The sequence below is a fragment of the Pinus tabuliformis genome, chromosome 3_2 (genome assembly GCF_031772625.1).
Source record: "Pinus tabuliformis cultivar Carrire ecotype Pingquan chromosome 3_2, CPIR1, whole genome shotgun sequence".
Classification (NCBI taxonomy): Eukaryota; Viridiplantae; Streptophyta; class Pinopsida; order Pinales; family Pinaceae; genus Pinus; species Pinus tabuliformis.
This window is the reverse complement of record NC_142302.1, coordinates 162680348-162696097: the sequence shown is the minus strand read 5'-3', so window position 1 is coordinate 162696097 and position 15750 is coordinate 162680348. Positions and strand designations below refer to the sequence as shown.

General features: G+C 40.2%; 1 protein-coding gene across 1 annotated transcript in view; it reads right to left on the bottom strand.

The window, feature by feature from the left end:
- LOC149180304 (eukaryotic initiation factor 3 gamma subunit family protein) overlaps positions 1–15750 on the bottom strand; it is a 430646-nt gene that overhangs the window by 29281 nt on the left and 385615 nt on the right. The window contains exons 9-11 of the mRNA XM_089416013.1: positions 10197–10664; positions 9959–10064; positions 291–377 (exon numbers count right to left, since the gene is read on the bottom strand). Of these exons, the coding sequence (XP_089272139.1) occupies positions 291–377; positions 9959–10064; positions 10197–10664 (661 nt within the window). The remainder of the gene's footprint in view (positions 1–290; positions 378–9958; positions 10065–10196; positions 10665–15750) is intronic.

Genomic DNA, 15750 nt, shown 5'->3' with positions numbered 1-15750 from the left:
AACTTCTCGAAGCATAGAACATACCATAAATTAACAAAAAGTTCAAACAATATGAAACCCTAAAACTGTCGGGTATTTTTAAAGAACACAGCTTCAAAGCCTTCTATATCCTGGGCTTTATTGGATTGAAGTTTAAAGATTGCTCACACAACCATATGATTATAAAAGAAGCAACAGCTAGATGGTTTGTGATTGACAGTGATAAGTAATTCGCTGGAAACATTATGCAGTGAGGTAGTTATGGCATAGTTGATCACAAAATAAAAGATATAGCATAGCAGTGGAAATACCTGGTATTCGCGAAGCCAGGGTTCAGAAATTTGTAAAGAAACAGCCATGCGTTCTGCCTGTAATTTATGCATGCATTCTGCAAGAGGCTGAAATATACAGGTAAAGGCAACTTGTTCATTTCCCCATCATATATATTAAAATAAACTCAAATAGCATATGCAAACTTTACAAAAAAAAGGTAAATGACATTCAAAAGCATAAATGCTCGTGTTAGTATCTAATTGCTATGGAACAACCATGTTCTCAGTCAACTTCAATGGAGCTTGAAAACAATGAGCATGCAAACAGACATAATATATATATTCCAAACCTGAAGCTGCGATTCAGAAAATGTTTAAGATTCATTGCTTAATATTGTCTTCATAATGAAGCTAAGCACCACTGAATGGACAAAGTTCCCAGTAGATAGATTAATTAGTGAATAGTAAACTATCAAAAACTCAGTATCTCCAGGTTTCTTCAAGAAGAGAAATTAATTCCTGGACCAAATACTGGAAATTTATCATCTTCCTACTTCATCTGTTTACATATAAATCCTCAACTATAAAAAAAAAATGATCTTTTTATGGCAATGTTACCAGTAGAGTACTGCAGGATGGTCAGGCTGAGGAAACAGCATATTTTCCAAATTTTAGGATTTGGGACATAATCAGAATTAGGCTTTTGAAACATCTGTACAATATGAAATTTGAATATTAAAATACATGAATCTATTAATGACTCTAAATACAATAAATAGCTCACACACTTTTTGGTTGTCTTCCAAAATTTCTTCTTCATTTGAAGTTCCTAATGAAGTAATAGCTAGACACGCTACAGTTGTTTAGCTTCATCTGGGATCTAGTGCAGATATGGCCCTACACTGAAAACTGGTTGGAAAATTTATTTCGTCAAATCCTTGGGAGATCCCACACATCTAATGCAACCAGCTACAGATTCTTCTGTTGAAATGGACCAACCTGTTAACTATGATATATGCTGACTCAAATAATATCATTTCTTCAAATAAATTGAATTGCCAGCTCTAGAAAGAAACCAAGTCCTTGGTCTGTGAAAATTTAACAGTTGCAATAAATACTTAATTTATTATCTACGTGAGTGACTTCATCTTTTAGAGATGCAATAAATACATAGTTTCTTATCTACGTTTGTGACTTCATCTTTCACAGTTGCAATAAATACTTAATTTCTTATCTACGTGGTGACTTCATCTTTCACTAAGCCAAAGACAAGATTGACAGTAATGAGAACCCATGATATAAGGATCCAGGCTTGGGCAATTATAAACAAAAGAGGAGACAATTGCAGACATGAAGGTGCCGATTTAAGAGAAAATAAGAACGAACAGTTATAACGGGAGACTATCATCATTAAAATAAGGTTTGTAAGCATATTATTCCCCTTCATGGTTCTAATGTTATAAACACAATAATAATAAATAATAATATTGATGAAAACTCAAGGGGTACATAACTCTTCACCTCGTGACCAGTCAATGATATAAGTAAATCCTCACGAAGCTTATTGTATCGTCATATTTCATATTCAATCAATATCTCTTATATCTACAAAAATAAATCTATCTTCAAAATACAAACAAGCACTGTTTGTAACACTGGTATCAAAACCAATATTGGCCAATTTCATGGGTAAGATACCCCAAGAAACCATCCAATTTTGTGCATTAAATCTGCTTAACACAGTGCAAGTAATTCGTACATTTGTGATCTGCATGGGCTGTACAAACAGGCTGAAAAATTTCCATACTGATACAACTGCATTCCGTACACACCCATGCACTGCCTTGCGCATTCCCTCAGCCACACACTCCTCGGTACACACTGTCATCCAACCGGTCAGCCACCAATTAGCAGCCACTGTAGTTGTACCATTCTGTACCATCATTCATATTCCCATGACTGTACCATACCATTCCGTACCCACTTTTTGGTACTCCAGAACTTTTTGGCCACGCCATATAAGCCTGTGTGAAAACTCCTAATACTCAAGGAACCCCTACTGCAGCAAATCTGAATCTATTCACCTACTTGATTTTAACATTCATTCATCAAGTTATTTTCTGAATACTGAAGCAAATTACTTCTACAGCCTACACTTATTTAATATTTGAATACATGAAACAGAAAACTGAGCAAAGAACAAGATACATAGGACACACTTATTTTTGGACAAAATAGTCACCAGAAAAACCCAATGCGGGAAAACCGGTGCAGCAACTCTAAGGGTTTATTATTATGCAAGAGAAAATTTTGAGTACAAATCTAGGATGCTCAACTAGCAATCCTTTACAGACAAAATACTAGACAATCTCACCATGTCACTAGAGAAACAGTGACTGATCCTTCAGCTCTGGAGGCTCTGCGTCACCTTCTGATGGCCTCTACGTCAAACTACGTCACCCCTCCCGGGTATTACGCTTCCTCTCTGCTCTGGATCCTCTACTCGCTGAGAAATCGACTTTCCTGCCTCCCAGACTCACACCTTGGCTTCGACAACTGAACTTTGAGTTCCCTCAGCAGAAACTCAATTTCTCCTCACTGACTGCATTACCTCTGTGTCAGCACCGCATAGGCCAGCGTCAACCCTCCTCTAGATGTCTTTTTGTCCTCTCTCTGCCTTGTACTCTCCGGAAATTCCTTCTCCCGGATTCTTACTACCCCTCTGCTGCAAGATCTCCCCAATCGATTTTCCTCTTGAGAACTTCTCACCTCAGAAAATCGATTTCCTTAATCTCTCTGTGTATTTCTAAATGAACCCCAAGCCTCCTTATACTTTTCTCATTGAGACTTCAACGACCGAGATTAAGTTTCTAATCAACGGCTAAGATTAAAACATGACTTGATCCACCTTCTAGATCATTCTCACCCATATTTTGATTAATACCCCTTAATATTTTAATTTTCTTAAGTTTAGACTTAGGAACCCCATTAAAAATATTAATTATTTTAATAAAATACAATCCGGGTGGAAATTCACCAAACAGTTTTTGGGTTCTTTAGAACTCATGTGCCCTAGCCTCTCCAGCAATTTTCATGGCTAGAGCACATTCGATGCTAATTTATAATTTATGACTCAAACCAATTGTGGGCGAGCTCGTTGTTTGAGTCATACATTCGATGCTAATTTATAACTGAGGGGTGTGACAGATGGTACCAGAGCTTCGTATTCTGCAGGCTTTGGTGATTCAGATTTGCAGGTGATATCGGTTTATGGTCTATACCAGACTACAAAGAAAGTAGATGGTTAGGATGGCAGAAGAACCTCACGTAGCAACAAGTGAATCTGGCAGGGATGCTGGAGATGCTTTCTTGGACAGGGTATTGGATCGAATGGAGGAGCTGGCTTCTGACATGGCTTCGATGAAGGCCGAGAACATTGAGGTTCAGGAAGGCTATGCGAAGGTGAAAAGGGAGCTTGAAGACCTCAAGGTCTGGTACGATTATACTGAATGGTATTTTATACAAACGGAAAAGGAAGTCAAAGAGATCGGTGAAGCAAGAGATCAAGGTTTGGTAGAAATATTGAAATTGCAAAAATATCTTGATGATGCTCGAAATGAGATCGTGGTTTTGAAGAAGGATGTTGGGCACAACTCAAGTGGAGGAGTGGCTCATGTGAAAGTCAAGGAACCAGATTCTTATGACGAGACGAGGAGTGCGAAAACTCTTGGTAACTTTCTATGGGACATGGAATAGTACTTGGAGCATTTGGGGATGTCCAATGAGGAAACCAAAGTCAAGGTAGCTACTCAGTTCTTGACGAAGGATGCTAAGATGTGGTGGCAAAGAAGGATGGACCAGATTTCCAATGGCAATGTTGTAGAAATCACTTCGTGGGATGAAATGAAGAAGGCTTTGCAAACTCATTTTAGTCCACAAGACGAAACATGGGATGCAAGGATGAAGATAAAATACGTAAAGCAAACAGGGAGTCTACAAGCTTATCAGTGAGAGTTCTCAAGTGCAGTTTTGGAACTTCCAGACATGGCAGAAAGGGACAAGGTGTTCAATTTTATCATAGGGTTGAAACCTTGGGCACGCAATGAAGTGAAGAGGCAAAAGATAAAAACACTTGAAGAAGCATTTGCTGTTGTGGATCGCTTGGTAGAACACTATGATGAAGGAACCAAAGAGAAGAAGAAAAACACTGACAAGCCAAAAGAAAAGTCTACAAAGGAGGAATCTTCGAAATCGCATGATAAGACGAAGACGAAGAAACCATTGAAGTGTTGGATATGTGAGGAACCACATATGGTGAAGAATTGTCCTTCAAGACCAAAAGTGGCTGCCATAGCACAGTCCAATGCAAAAAAGAAAGAAGAGACTTTTGTTGGGGTCATGCAGATTCTAGGAGCTGCAGTGGCTATGGAAGCAATCTCACGAAGAGATCCGGAAAGAAACAAGTTAGAGTATGTCGAGATGAAAGTTGGGAGTGGTGTTGTACTCACTATGGTGGATAGTGGGGCAACTCACAACTTTATGAGCGAGGATACTGCGAGAAGGATTGGACTGAAGTTTGTACCAGTGCAGGCACAAATGAAGGCAGTGAATTCTCCTCCAGGTTCTGTGATCGGTGTAGCTGAGAAAGTGGATGTGACACTTGGTGAATGGACAGGGAAGGTCGATTTCACTGTGGTGCAGATAGATGACTACGAGGCTGTACTGGGCATGGAGTTTATGAAGCAATTTGAAGCTATGGTTGTTCCCCATATGAAGAAACTGTACATTTACGACAGACAAGAGGATGTACCTATCGATGTTTCGACCGTGGGAGTTATAAAGGTCAAATGTAAACTAACAACAATGAATATGGAGAATGAGAAGCGAGATGAAGAGGTCTATAAGTGATTGTCTATTGCAGAGGCAAAGCTTATGGAGCAGTCACAGATTGTCAGGACATTGTCTGATAGTATCTTGGATCTATCAAGGAGGCTAGAGGCAGTGGAGGATGATGATGACGATGAGGATGTTAGACCGAATGTTCAGACGGAGGATCGGGAAGCATACCTGCAGAGATTAGAAGTGGAGGATCTGGATAGGTGGATTGAGTTGATTAGTGAGGGAGAGCCTTTAGGCTCTGCTCCCTCCTTATCTTCTTAGGCTATCATGGAGATGAGGCTCATTGTTAGTTGCTCATGGCAGTGAGTCTCCAACATTTTAAGCAGGCATCTAGGGGTGAGATGACACAGATTGATAGGTAGCATGCAGTGGAGAGTCATGATGATGTAGGGGAATGAGTTCTTATGGAGACGATGCATGGTTGGATTAGCTACCCAACTAGTCACCGACATGAGGGGTACCAGCACATGATTCCTTGCAGAGTTTGGCATATCTATGGCGTGAGGCAGGTCGAGAGGTGGACACATCTAGATTACCCATACACACGGTTTGTGTGGTTTGATGGTCTTGGCGATAGATGGTTGCTGGGATGGAGAGTTGTCGAGGACGACAACCATTTAGAGTGGGGGAGTATGTCAAGCCCACGAGTTGCGAATGCGATGTGTGACGAGCTGGGTGAGCGCTCCCGGTTATGTGTGACGAGCCGGGTGAGCGCTCTTGGTCGGCGAGCAGGCATGTTGGTTCCGACGTTTCGTTGCGACGATGGGACGAGTTGGAGGAGAGCGATGAGCTGGGGCGGTCGATTAAATGCACCCAGGGCACGAGCGCGATGAGCCAACGAAGGTGTCGAAAAAGCGAGAATTGGAAATTCGGCTAAGTATAGCGAACTTCGCAAAGGTCACCTTATACCGTGCGAGTTTGGCATGTGGACTCGACAGGGCAACGGTGTGGGCGAGCCAACGTATTGTTGTGGGTGAGTTGGCCGAATGGGCAAGTCGGCCTGGGCGGGCCGATCCATGAATCATCCATGGTGGAGTGTATATAGTAGCGGTCGAGTGGATGGGAGAAGCAATCAATCAATTCAAGCAAGTCTAACAAGCGAGCCAAGGTTGAAAGGCGAGCTGAACAGGTTGGGTGCATAAGGTGAAGAGCAAGGTGCAGGCAAGTACCTAATCGAAGCACCGAGCCGGGTTTGAACGAAAGGCGGGCAGGTTGGGCGAGCGGATGAACTACAGGTGGACGAACTGCAGGCAGATAGGTAGGTCGGGCGAGCGCGCAGGCGGGCGGGCGGTCAGCACAACGGGCGGGTGAGTTGGTAGTGTGGGCGCCACGACGAGTCGGGCAGGGCGACCTCTGGGTGGGCGGTGCACCCGTGGCGAGTTGAGTACGAGTCGGGTATGCGACCCGAGTGGGCGGTGCACCCGCAGCAGACTTGAATGGAGAGTTTGGGCAAACGACGGAACAAGGGCGAGTTCGGTGGGCGCCTTGGGCGAGCGCTGAACGAAAGTTGAACTGGTGGGCGCCACGGGCAGGTCTACACGAGTCGACGAGCTTAGGTGAATGAACACGACGAGGAAACTGGTTGGCATGAAGGACGGTGCAGAGGGCGGCCCGAGTGTGGGCACCTCTACTCGGTGAGTTGGACGACCCGACCTGGTGAAGGGCGGGCGCTCCTGAACAGCAGTTTGGGTAGGTTGCACAGTGGCAAGCCAAGTTGTGATTTTTTACTGTTTTTGTGAGAAGGAAGTTTAGGTTCCTCTCCAAGCGCTGATTTTGTATATTTGAATTATTATCATTATTATTGTGGGCAGACTCATCTTTAGGGAGTTGCCCCTCCTGTTATATTTCCGCTGTGCATATGTGTAAAATAATAATGATGATGAAAGATGTGTAAATGAATGTTTCCGTTGTGTTATGAATGTTTATACTTAGTGAAAAATAAACTATGGAATGTTAGGCGTAGTCCACACTTGAAAGTATTGGTGAAAAGAAATCAGGTGGTGGTGCCGCACCCCCCTTCGTGCCAATTAAGCCAGCTCGCCCACCAATTTGTAATTTAACCACAAAAAAGTAACTTATCCTAATAAGAATCGAATGGGCCCCATCACCTCCAAAATCGGCCCCAAAATATAGAAATTAATCATGTTCCAAAATAATTTAGGAAGGGACATTACACAGTTGGGCATCCAGATTATTGTACTCCCAAAATTTGCTGCATAATAATAAAATAAACCCTCATCTTCTGCACCGGCTTTCCCTTCAAGGTTTTTCCAGGGGCTTTTAAGCCCAAAAATATTGGTGTGCTTATTATCCCTAGTTTGGAGAAGAGGCCACTTCTTGTCAGAGAAATTCAAACATAGCCCAAACTTAGATGTTTCTTTCAGCAATAATAGACACTTTACTATTGATAAAGATAGAAATAAAGTGATTATTATGGACATGGATGAACAGCCTTTCTCAAGATCGGTTGATAATGAAGAAGCCAAAGCTCGTACTTGAATGGCCAAGAATTGACAGGATCTCAATGTCCATCAGCAACAAAGGTATGGGCATTTAAGAAAATGTTATTCATAATGTGTCTCTTGTCCCTAGTTTGAAGAAGAAACCACTTCTTCTCAATGAAATCATCAAGCATAGCCCAAACTTAGATGTTGCCTTCAGCAATAATAGATACTTCAATACTGATAACGATAGAAATAAAGTGATTGTTATGGACATGGAAGAACAGGCTTTGTCGAGATTGATTGATAATGAAGAAGCCAAAGCTCATACTTGAATGGCCAAGAGTGGAAAAGATCTCGATGCCCATCAGCAACAAAGGTATGGGCATTTAAATTTCCATTATCATGCTTTTCCGACAAAAGAGAACATGGTGGACAAGATCTCTGTAACCATTTTCATCAAATTTATGAACATTTACATTTTCATTGTTACATTTCTGACAAATGAGAACATGGTGTATGGTCTATGAAATATTCAGAACAGATGGAGAATGTGTGATAAACATTCCTCACAGAAAAGAAACACTAAATGTCGACTGATGAAAGACAAGCTTGGAGAGCAAAGGAGTCCGTGAGTTGGTGCATGTTGACAATTGTGGTCCTATGACCACAACATCAATCTTTGGTACCCTGTATTTCTTACTATTTATTGATAACTACTCATGGAAAATGCAAGTGTACTTTCTTTAGCAGGAATATGATGTGTTTAATAAATTTAAAATTTTAAGGCCATTATGGAAAAACAGTTTGGTAGAAGCATTACAATCCTCCATTCTGATAACAGAGAGTTTTGCTCAAATGGATTTACAGTATTTTTGAAAACAAGGAATTCAGAGGTAGCACACCATGTGACCACACTCTATACATTACAGCAAGATGTAGCAGAGAGGAGAAACCACACCATTGTTGAAATGGAAAGTTGCATATTAGGACTCAAATCTATGGTAATGTATATTGGCATATTAACCAATACACCAACTCATTAGAGAAAAGGTTTGATCCTAACAAGTATTGGGCATACACACTCTACATGGCTTTGTACCTGTTCAATCAGTCTTCCACATAAGTGCAGAAGATGCTTGGTCCACTAGGAAACCTCAGATAAGACATAAGTTTTTGGTTCAATTCTTTATTCTTGGATTCCTAAAAGAACACAGCATATTAGAACTTAAGTGTATAAAATTGATGTATATGGGATATAGTCGCATATAGGTTAATTGAAGTGGAAACTAAAAAAGGTTGTTCAGCAATTAAGGCTGAGAAAATGGCAGAAACTTCACTCGCGATGAATGTGGGGATTGTACTTGGGGCAGGACAGTCCTCAAGTATTGTTTTGAGTGAAGATTTTAGCAGTAGAATTGCTAGAAGTTGACCAAGTCAGCAAAAGACCAACATTGATTTCGAAGGCCAAAGAGAGAAGAAACAGTCAGCAAAAGACCACTACAAGAGACTGAAGAATATTCAATCAGAATAGCTTCCTCAACACAGCAGAATGGTGAAGCGGTAGACGGCAAAGAGAAGTAAACAAAAGATCCATTATTCTTTATCTGTTGTTTTCCATTGAAAAGATAAAGAGGAGAAGAACTGCAGTGGGGATGGAGATCAACCAGCTTCAATTGTGAAGCAGGATGATGCCTCTGCAAAGAAGCAAATCCAAATTTATTTATTGTTTCAGCAACCATGATGTGGACAAAGTGAGTTTAAAGAGAAAACAAGATATTACATCAACGATGGAAAGGCTGAAGTATCAATCCAACATTGACTCTCATCTGGCTGATGAGTCAATGGCCACATATAAGGTTGGTGGCATGAATCGGTCTAAAACAGCCATGTTGGGTACTGTTCATTCAAATTGCTGATTGAAGACGTCTCTCGGGAGTGGCTTGTGCACACTTTGGTTGGTCCATATATTTTCAGCTTACTCTGAGAGAAGTAATTTTGGGTAATTTGACCAATAGGGAGAATGCTAGATATATTTACAGTGGTCACATAATTACTTAGGACAATTTTGTAAATTACTTTTATGTCATCATGACTGCAATAATGTGAAAATAATGGCCTCAATAATAAAGTTAAATAATAATTAGGATTATAGGGACATACGAATTAGGTAATGTACTGAATGTACAACCCCCCCTTTACTAAGTATGGAGACAATACAGCATTGAATAATCATGCAAACCTATATTCTCTCTCCTATTGCCTCGCATATTTTGCCAATGCATCATGTGTATGGTTTATCCGACCAAATATATATAAAATAAAAGCTGAAACAGAAAACAGGGAGGTATAGCATGATAGAAACACCTGAAGGTACTGATGGTATATGCCAAAAGGTGCTGAAAAGGAGAGAAGTGGAAGAAGTTGTACAATAACAGTCCATGTATCAAGCTCTGGTGCAGCAACAATCATGCTGATGAACATAAACTTACATGATTTAGTATCCTTTCTTTCATTAATCAAAAAGAGAAAAATGTTTCACACTAAGATGTGCAGGAAGGAATAAATACCTTCCTTCCTATGGTAAACTGGAAGGAGTAAATACCTTGTAAAACCATTTTCTACCCAGTGCAAGATATCTTCCGATGTAGCTTGCCTCCCTGCCTTCACAATTTTGTGAAGCTTCAGAGAGATACCACTTTCTATTCCCTCCTTGACATCTCCTACTAATGAAATATTAGGATGGAAATCAATTTTAGATGTTCCAGTAACTTCCATATCACAGTTCTGCTGGTCTAGCTTCATTCCATCTGTGGTTGTGCATTGGCACAACCATTTTTCTGATGTAGAAGGATTGCTTTCTATGTTTTCCAAAGAAGATAGGCCCTCTACATCTGACCTCTTTTCTGAAGTGGACATTGAACCATTGGATGAAAGGTCAATTTTTGACAATGAAGTAGTATCCATAACTGAAGTGTTCATCCTTCCTAGACCACTTTCTACTTTTGAATTAAGTTCTTCCAGATGTTTGTTGCGCGCCGAAATAAGTTCATAAAGAGGTGCACGAAATACTCTGCAGAATTCAAAGAGATGAAAAGAGTGATGACAATAATCAAACATATAACTAAAAAATGTTATAAACAAATGAATTCAGGAGGGCAAGAATAATAGTACAAATGCCCATAAAAATTAACACCGAAAACAATCTATAAAAGATGCTTGTATTCTTATTTTAAAAAAGGATCTTAAGTACCAAAAGGAAAGCTACACATGATGGGGATCATACTTCCAGGAAACCTGGATCTCGTACACAAAAGACAGTTATCATAAAACAACACTGTATTAAACTCACGTAAAATCTTGAAATATAATATTAAAATTTTATCTACCAATATAATCATCCAAAATTGACCCCAAAATATGGATGATAGTAAATCTCATGTTAAGCATCTGGATTCTAAATGTATGAAGAAGATATAGATAGAGAAATCACTTTCAATTTTGAACATCCTAATGAATTGTAAAGCATGCTCTTTCATCAAACCAAGCAATCACAATATGACAACTATAATAGCAAGCATGTTACAAGCAGCCTGGTCAGCCAAGGTATATACCAAAATAAAATCTATAGCACTCGTACAAGTTTTGCCTCTGATTTCAAGTATAAGTCACAAAATTAGAATTGTGACATTGTAATGTCCCAAATGCAGAAAATTTGGAACAGACAGTGATATACAAAAGCAAATGTGATTCATACACAGAAAAATTAAACGAATAACACATGCTCAATACACAACAGAAATGTGAACCAGCGGAGCCATTTTATTAATGGAGTGGAGCAATTACAATAGTACAAAAAATGCACCTGGGCTTGCCTCAAGGGAAAGCTTGACAGAACTCAAGACCAAAATAGTAATCTCAATGCCTGAAAGAACTGCTCCTCTAATGCTCTGTGCTGTCTCCCAGTAACTACAACTGTTGGCTGGAAAGAAGTTGCAAGAAACCCCACCTCCGGTGCTCAAAAAGTGATGAAACTTCAGCCACAAACTCCTTGGCCAAAACCCACAAAAACCCAGAAATGCTTTGGCCCAATTTTGACCTCCCAAAATCGACCCCCAAAGGCACTGTGCAATCCCCAGCGATTCTGCACTATCTGCTGCAAAGATACGGTTGGAAACCCCACTTCTGGTGCTCAGAAAATTCTGAAACTTTATATCTGGGATCCTTGTCAAAAACCCAGAAAAACCTAGAAATGGTTTGGCCAGATTTTGACCTCCCAACTTCGACCTCTTCTATGACCCACATCCTCCAAACAACACTAGAAATACGTCCTACAAGGAAAGACCACAAAGTCCTCCTCCAAGCTCTGAAATGGAAGCAAACACCACTCTAAATATCTCCTCGAACCTCCACGGCAAAGCTCAGACTCAAGGACTGATACTCTGCGCTAGCTCAGGTAGTGCAAAAGTCACCCTGCCAAGCCAAAAGCTCAATCAACTCCCAAACTCTCCTAGATGTTGACAATCCTCCCTTGCCTCCTCTCCGGAAAATATCACGTCAAATATCCACTGTTAAGCATCACCAATGAACTCAGCCTCCTCTCCACTATGTCCCCCAATAATACGCACAACCTGGAAGGGAGTGCTAATGTTGGGAATCACAATGTGATCCTCCTCCTAAAGAAATGAAGAAAAACTTCCTAGGGTGGCACTCGAAGTCCCTTGAAGAAAGGGTGAGCTCTTCGCCTGAAAAACTCGTGCTAAACAGCCAGTGACTCGTCTAAGCAGCTCGAGCAACCAAAGAGAAATTGATATACTCCAATAAGATGAACAAAATGAGGAGAGCTACCTTCCTTATATAGATTTCATGGAGCACTTTTTCCTCCAATTTTGCCTCCATCGTGGGCCCTCACTTAACCACCTACATGCAAAACTTAACCACCTTCATGCAAACTGAACTAGGAAGTGTGTCTTTCCCTAATGTGGGTGGCCCCCACGTGTAATTTAACCACAACAAAATAACTTATCCTAAGTCTAATCTCCTAATAAAAATTGAATGGGCCCCATCACCTCCAAAATCAGCCCCAAAATATAGAAATTTATTTTGTTCCAAAATAATTTAGGAAGGGACATTACAGACGTTACTAATGTATTTCCCTTTTTCAAAATACAATGGAGAAATGCACTCTTACCGTTCTCCAATCTTAATGCATTGCAAATTCAACAAAGCACCATGAAAACCATCTTTTGCAGTAAGGTATTAAATTATCAATCTGCATATCCATAGATGAATTGCATTCATTTATCAAAAGTAAATGCATGTGTTCCAATGCCAATAAACTAAAAAGATCCACCACAAAGATTTCAAAATGTCTTTCGCCGCTCGCATAAAAGTAAGCAGTGAATTCTTAACATTATTTATCATAGAGCCTGCGGTACTTACAGAAAACAACTCCACCAATTTGTCATATATAGCTTTTGAGGTTTCCAATTTTGATACATATGGGATTAGAGAGTCTTTTATAGATTCTATAAGAATCCTTTGGGCTCTCACTTCTCCGTTCATGTATCTAGCACGAGTTTGAGTATCTTCTTTTGGAGGCTAGGTTATTGATCCCTTAATGTGATCCATGACCTCATTCTCAATAAGATTTAGGTCATTCCCTTTCTTCCATGCAAGGAAATTCACAGCCCCAACCAATTTATTGCTTTCTTTGCAAAAAGACATTTTGATTTTGTCAAATATAGTCATAGACTTACTTGTCGAATTGTTGCTTTCTTCCTCTTTTATCTTGATGTTGATGGAGGACCTTCTCCTTGTGTGATTGATGAGAGAGAGCTTGATTCACAATCCTTTGATGATGTGATGATATCTAAAGTGCTTCTAGGGTTTCGGTCTTTTTTCCTGTTCCTTCTTTGATCTAGGCTTTTATGATGTAGATCTTGATTTTGTTGATAGCCTTCGACTTGCTTTGATGTCCACTTTAAAGATTGGTTCTTGTGTGTCAGCTTGATTTGATTGCCCCTTCTTGTCTTTAGCACCTAAGCTCTGATACCATGTTGAGAAATCTAGGGCATTCAAAGTTAGCAATTTCTCTGCTTGATAATTGCTTGTGATATGCTTTTACTTCTTAACTAATGATCTTTTCTTTGCTAGCTTATTAGTGTGTTCTTTTCATCAAGACAATTACCAAAATAAATAAAGATAGGGGATGGCCAGGGTAGTGGAGCAGGTTTATGTCATCAGGGGCCCAACGGAGTTTTGAGGAGTTTTTATGGGATTTGATGGCATTCACTTGGCATATTCCATCATCAACACAGTTTGACTTTCGTTCCGTTGCATTCCCACAACTTTCAAAAATCAACATTATTATTGGGCATAACTTAATTAATTATGCTCGAGGTGGCATTCTGGGGAGATTAATTGATGGAACGCCTCAGTGTCATAGCTTGTTGGAATCGCAACAAGAAGATCTACATGATGGGACTTTTGGATGGGAGTTTCAGTGACCTAAGGAGACATGGTGGCCAATTTATCCTTTTCCCGCATTAAAAAGAATATTTTAATTAAAATAAAAGAGAGAAAAGTGCTCCATGATTAAAATAATAAGAAAATAGAAGATTCTAGAGAGGTCCATCAGATCTATAAAAGAGGAGGAGGAGGCCATCGGAGGACATCTTGGTTTTGATATTATTTCTTGTATGTGAGGTTGAGAACCCGGTTTTCTACTCCAGCAGTAGCTCCTGGACAGAAACCCTCAGGTGATTCAATGAGAGTGGGCGAGCACCCATCTCTTCCCTCAGTGAATCCATCCAGGGTTCACAGGTTGTAGTGTATTGTTTTTCAGTTTTGTTTTGGAGGCCGATTTGCGGCATTATTGTAGATCTATCTGAGGCCAACTTTTTATCTCAGCTATGCGGGTTGTATGTGCATGTAAAACCCTGGTTTATCTAATATAATAAAGCTGAGTATTTTTTTGTTCATGCTATTATGGGATTGAAGTGCTTTCTTTGCTTAATTTTACATGGCAATCTTCTGTTAAATGCATGATTAGTTTTATGCGAAGTGCCTGTTCCAAATTTTCTGCATTTGGAACATTACAGTGGTATCAGAGCTTCGGTCTTGGCTCAGCCTATGGGTTTTCAGTTTCCAATTGCAACTATTGTCGGAGGGTTTTGCAGCAGAAGTTAAAGACCTAGCTTCTACAACAGAAGAAATGGTTGCATGCATAATAATTCAACAAATTTCCGCTCAATGTTACAAGATCGTGCCGTGAGAAATATTTTTGGAAAGAGCGGACTCATACATTTTTCCGATGCCAAATTATTTTGAAGTGACGGACCGAAATACCTGAGCCCGGGAGAATGACATCATAGCCGAGCCAGATTTGTCATCGTAAAAGTTCGCAGGCCAAGCTGTCGGCTGCCAAAATTCTGGGTATCATTGCCCTTGGAAAATTCATTTCAGGTTTAATTCAAGGCATTATCTAGGCATTAGAGTTTCAGCTTCAAACCAAGACCACTGGATAGACGCAAGTCTGTTATGGATTCAATAAGATGGACCATCGTTTGGATGTGCATTCAGGGCCACAACACCATTCGTTGGTCAGCACTAAATTCAGTACATCTTCACGTAATTGCTATCGACCTAGATTGTGCAAAGATATGTGCATGAAGAATTATTATATGACAGCGTTGGTGATTAGTGCACATTGTCCAACGATTTTTGCACAAGGTTTTAATGTTGAGGCATTTGGTGTAGCGCACAGAGTATCCCACTGAAAAATTCTAGGTGTGGATATTTTCACAATAGTGACTGAATTCTTTCAAGGAATGCATTTTGGAAAGCCGAATCCGCCCTAAATCAGAGTGATTATGCATGAAGATTGAGGAAACATTGGTGAAGAATTGAGTTGTTGCCCGAAATTATCGACATTGGCCGAATTCCAAAATCCTATTGAGAATGAGTAACTGATTAACTAAGTAGTTGAAGCAGCCTCATTTCCCTATAGAGGCCACTTTGAAACGCAGATTTCGAAGGCCAAATTATTTTTGTAAGTCGATCTCAAAAAGGGTCGAGCCAATATCCAAGGCAATCACAGTGAGCTTGTTCCACATCTTATTCGAGTGACTGCAATAACACGAGGAAATCACGGGCCC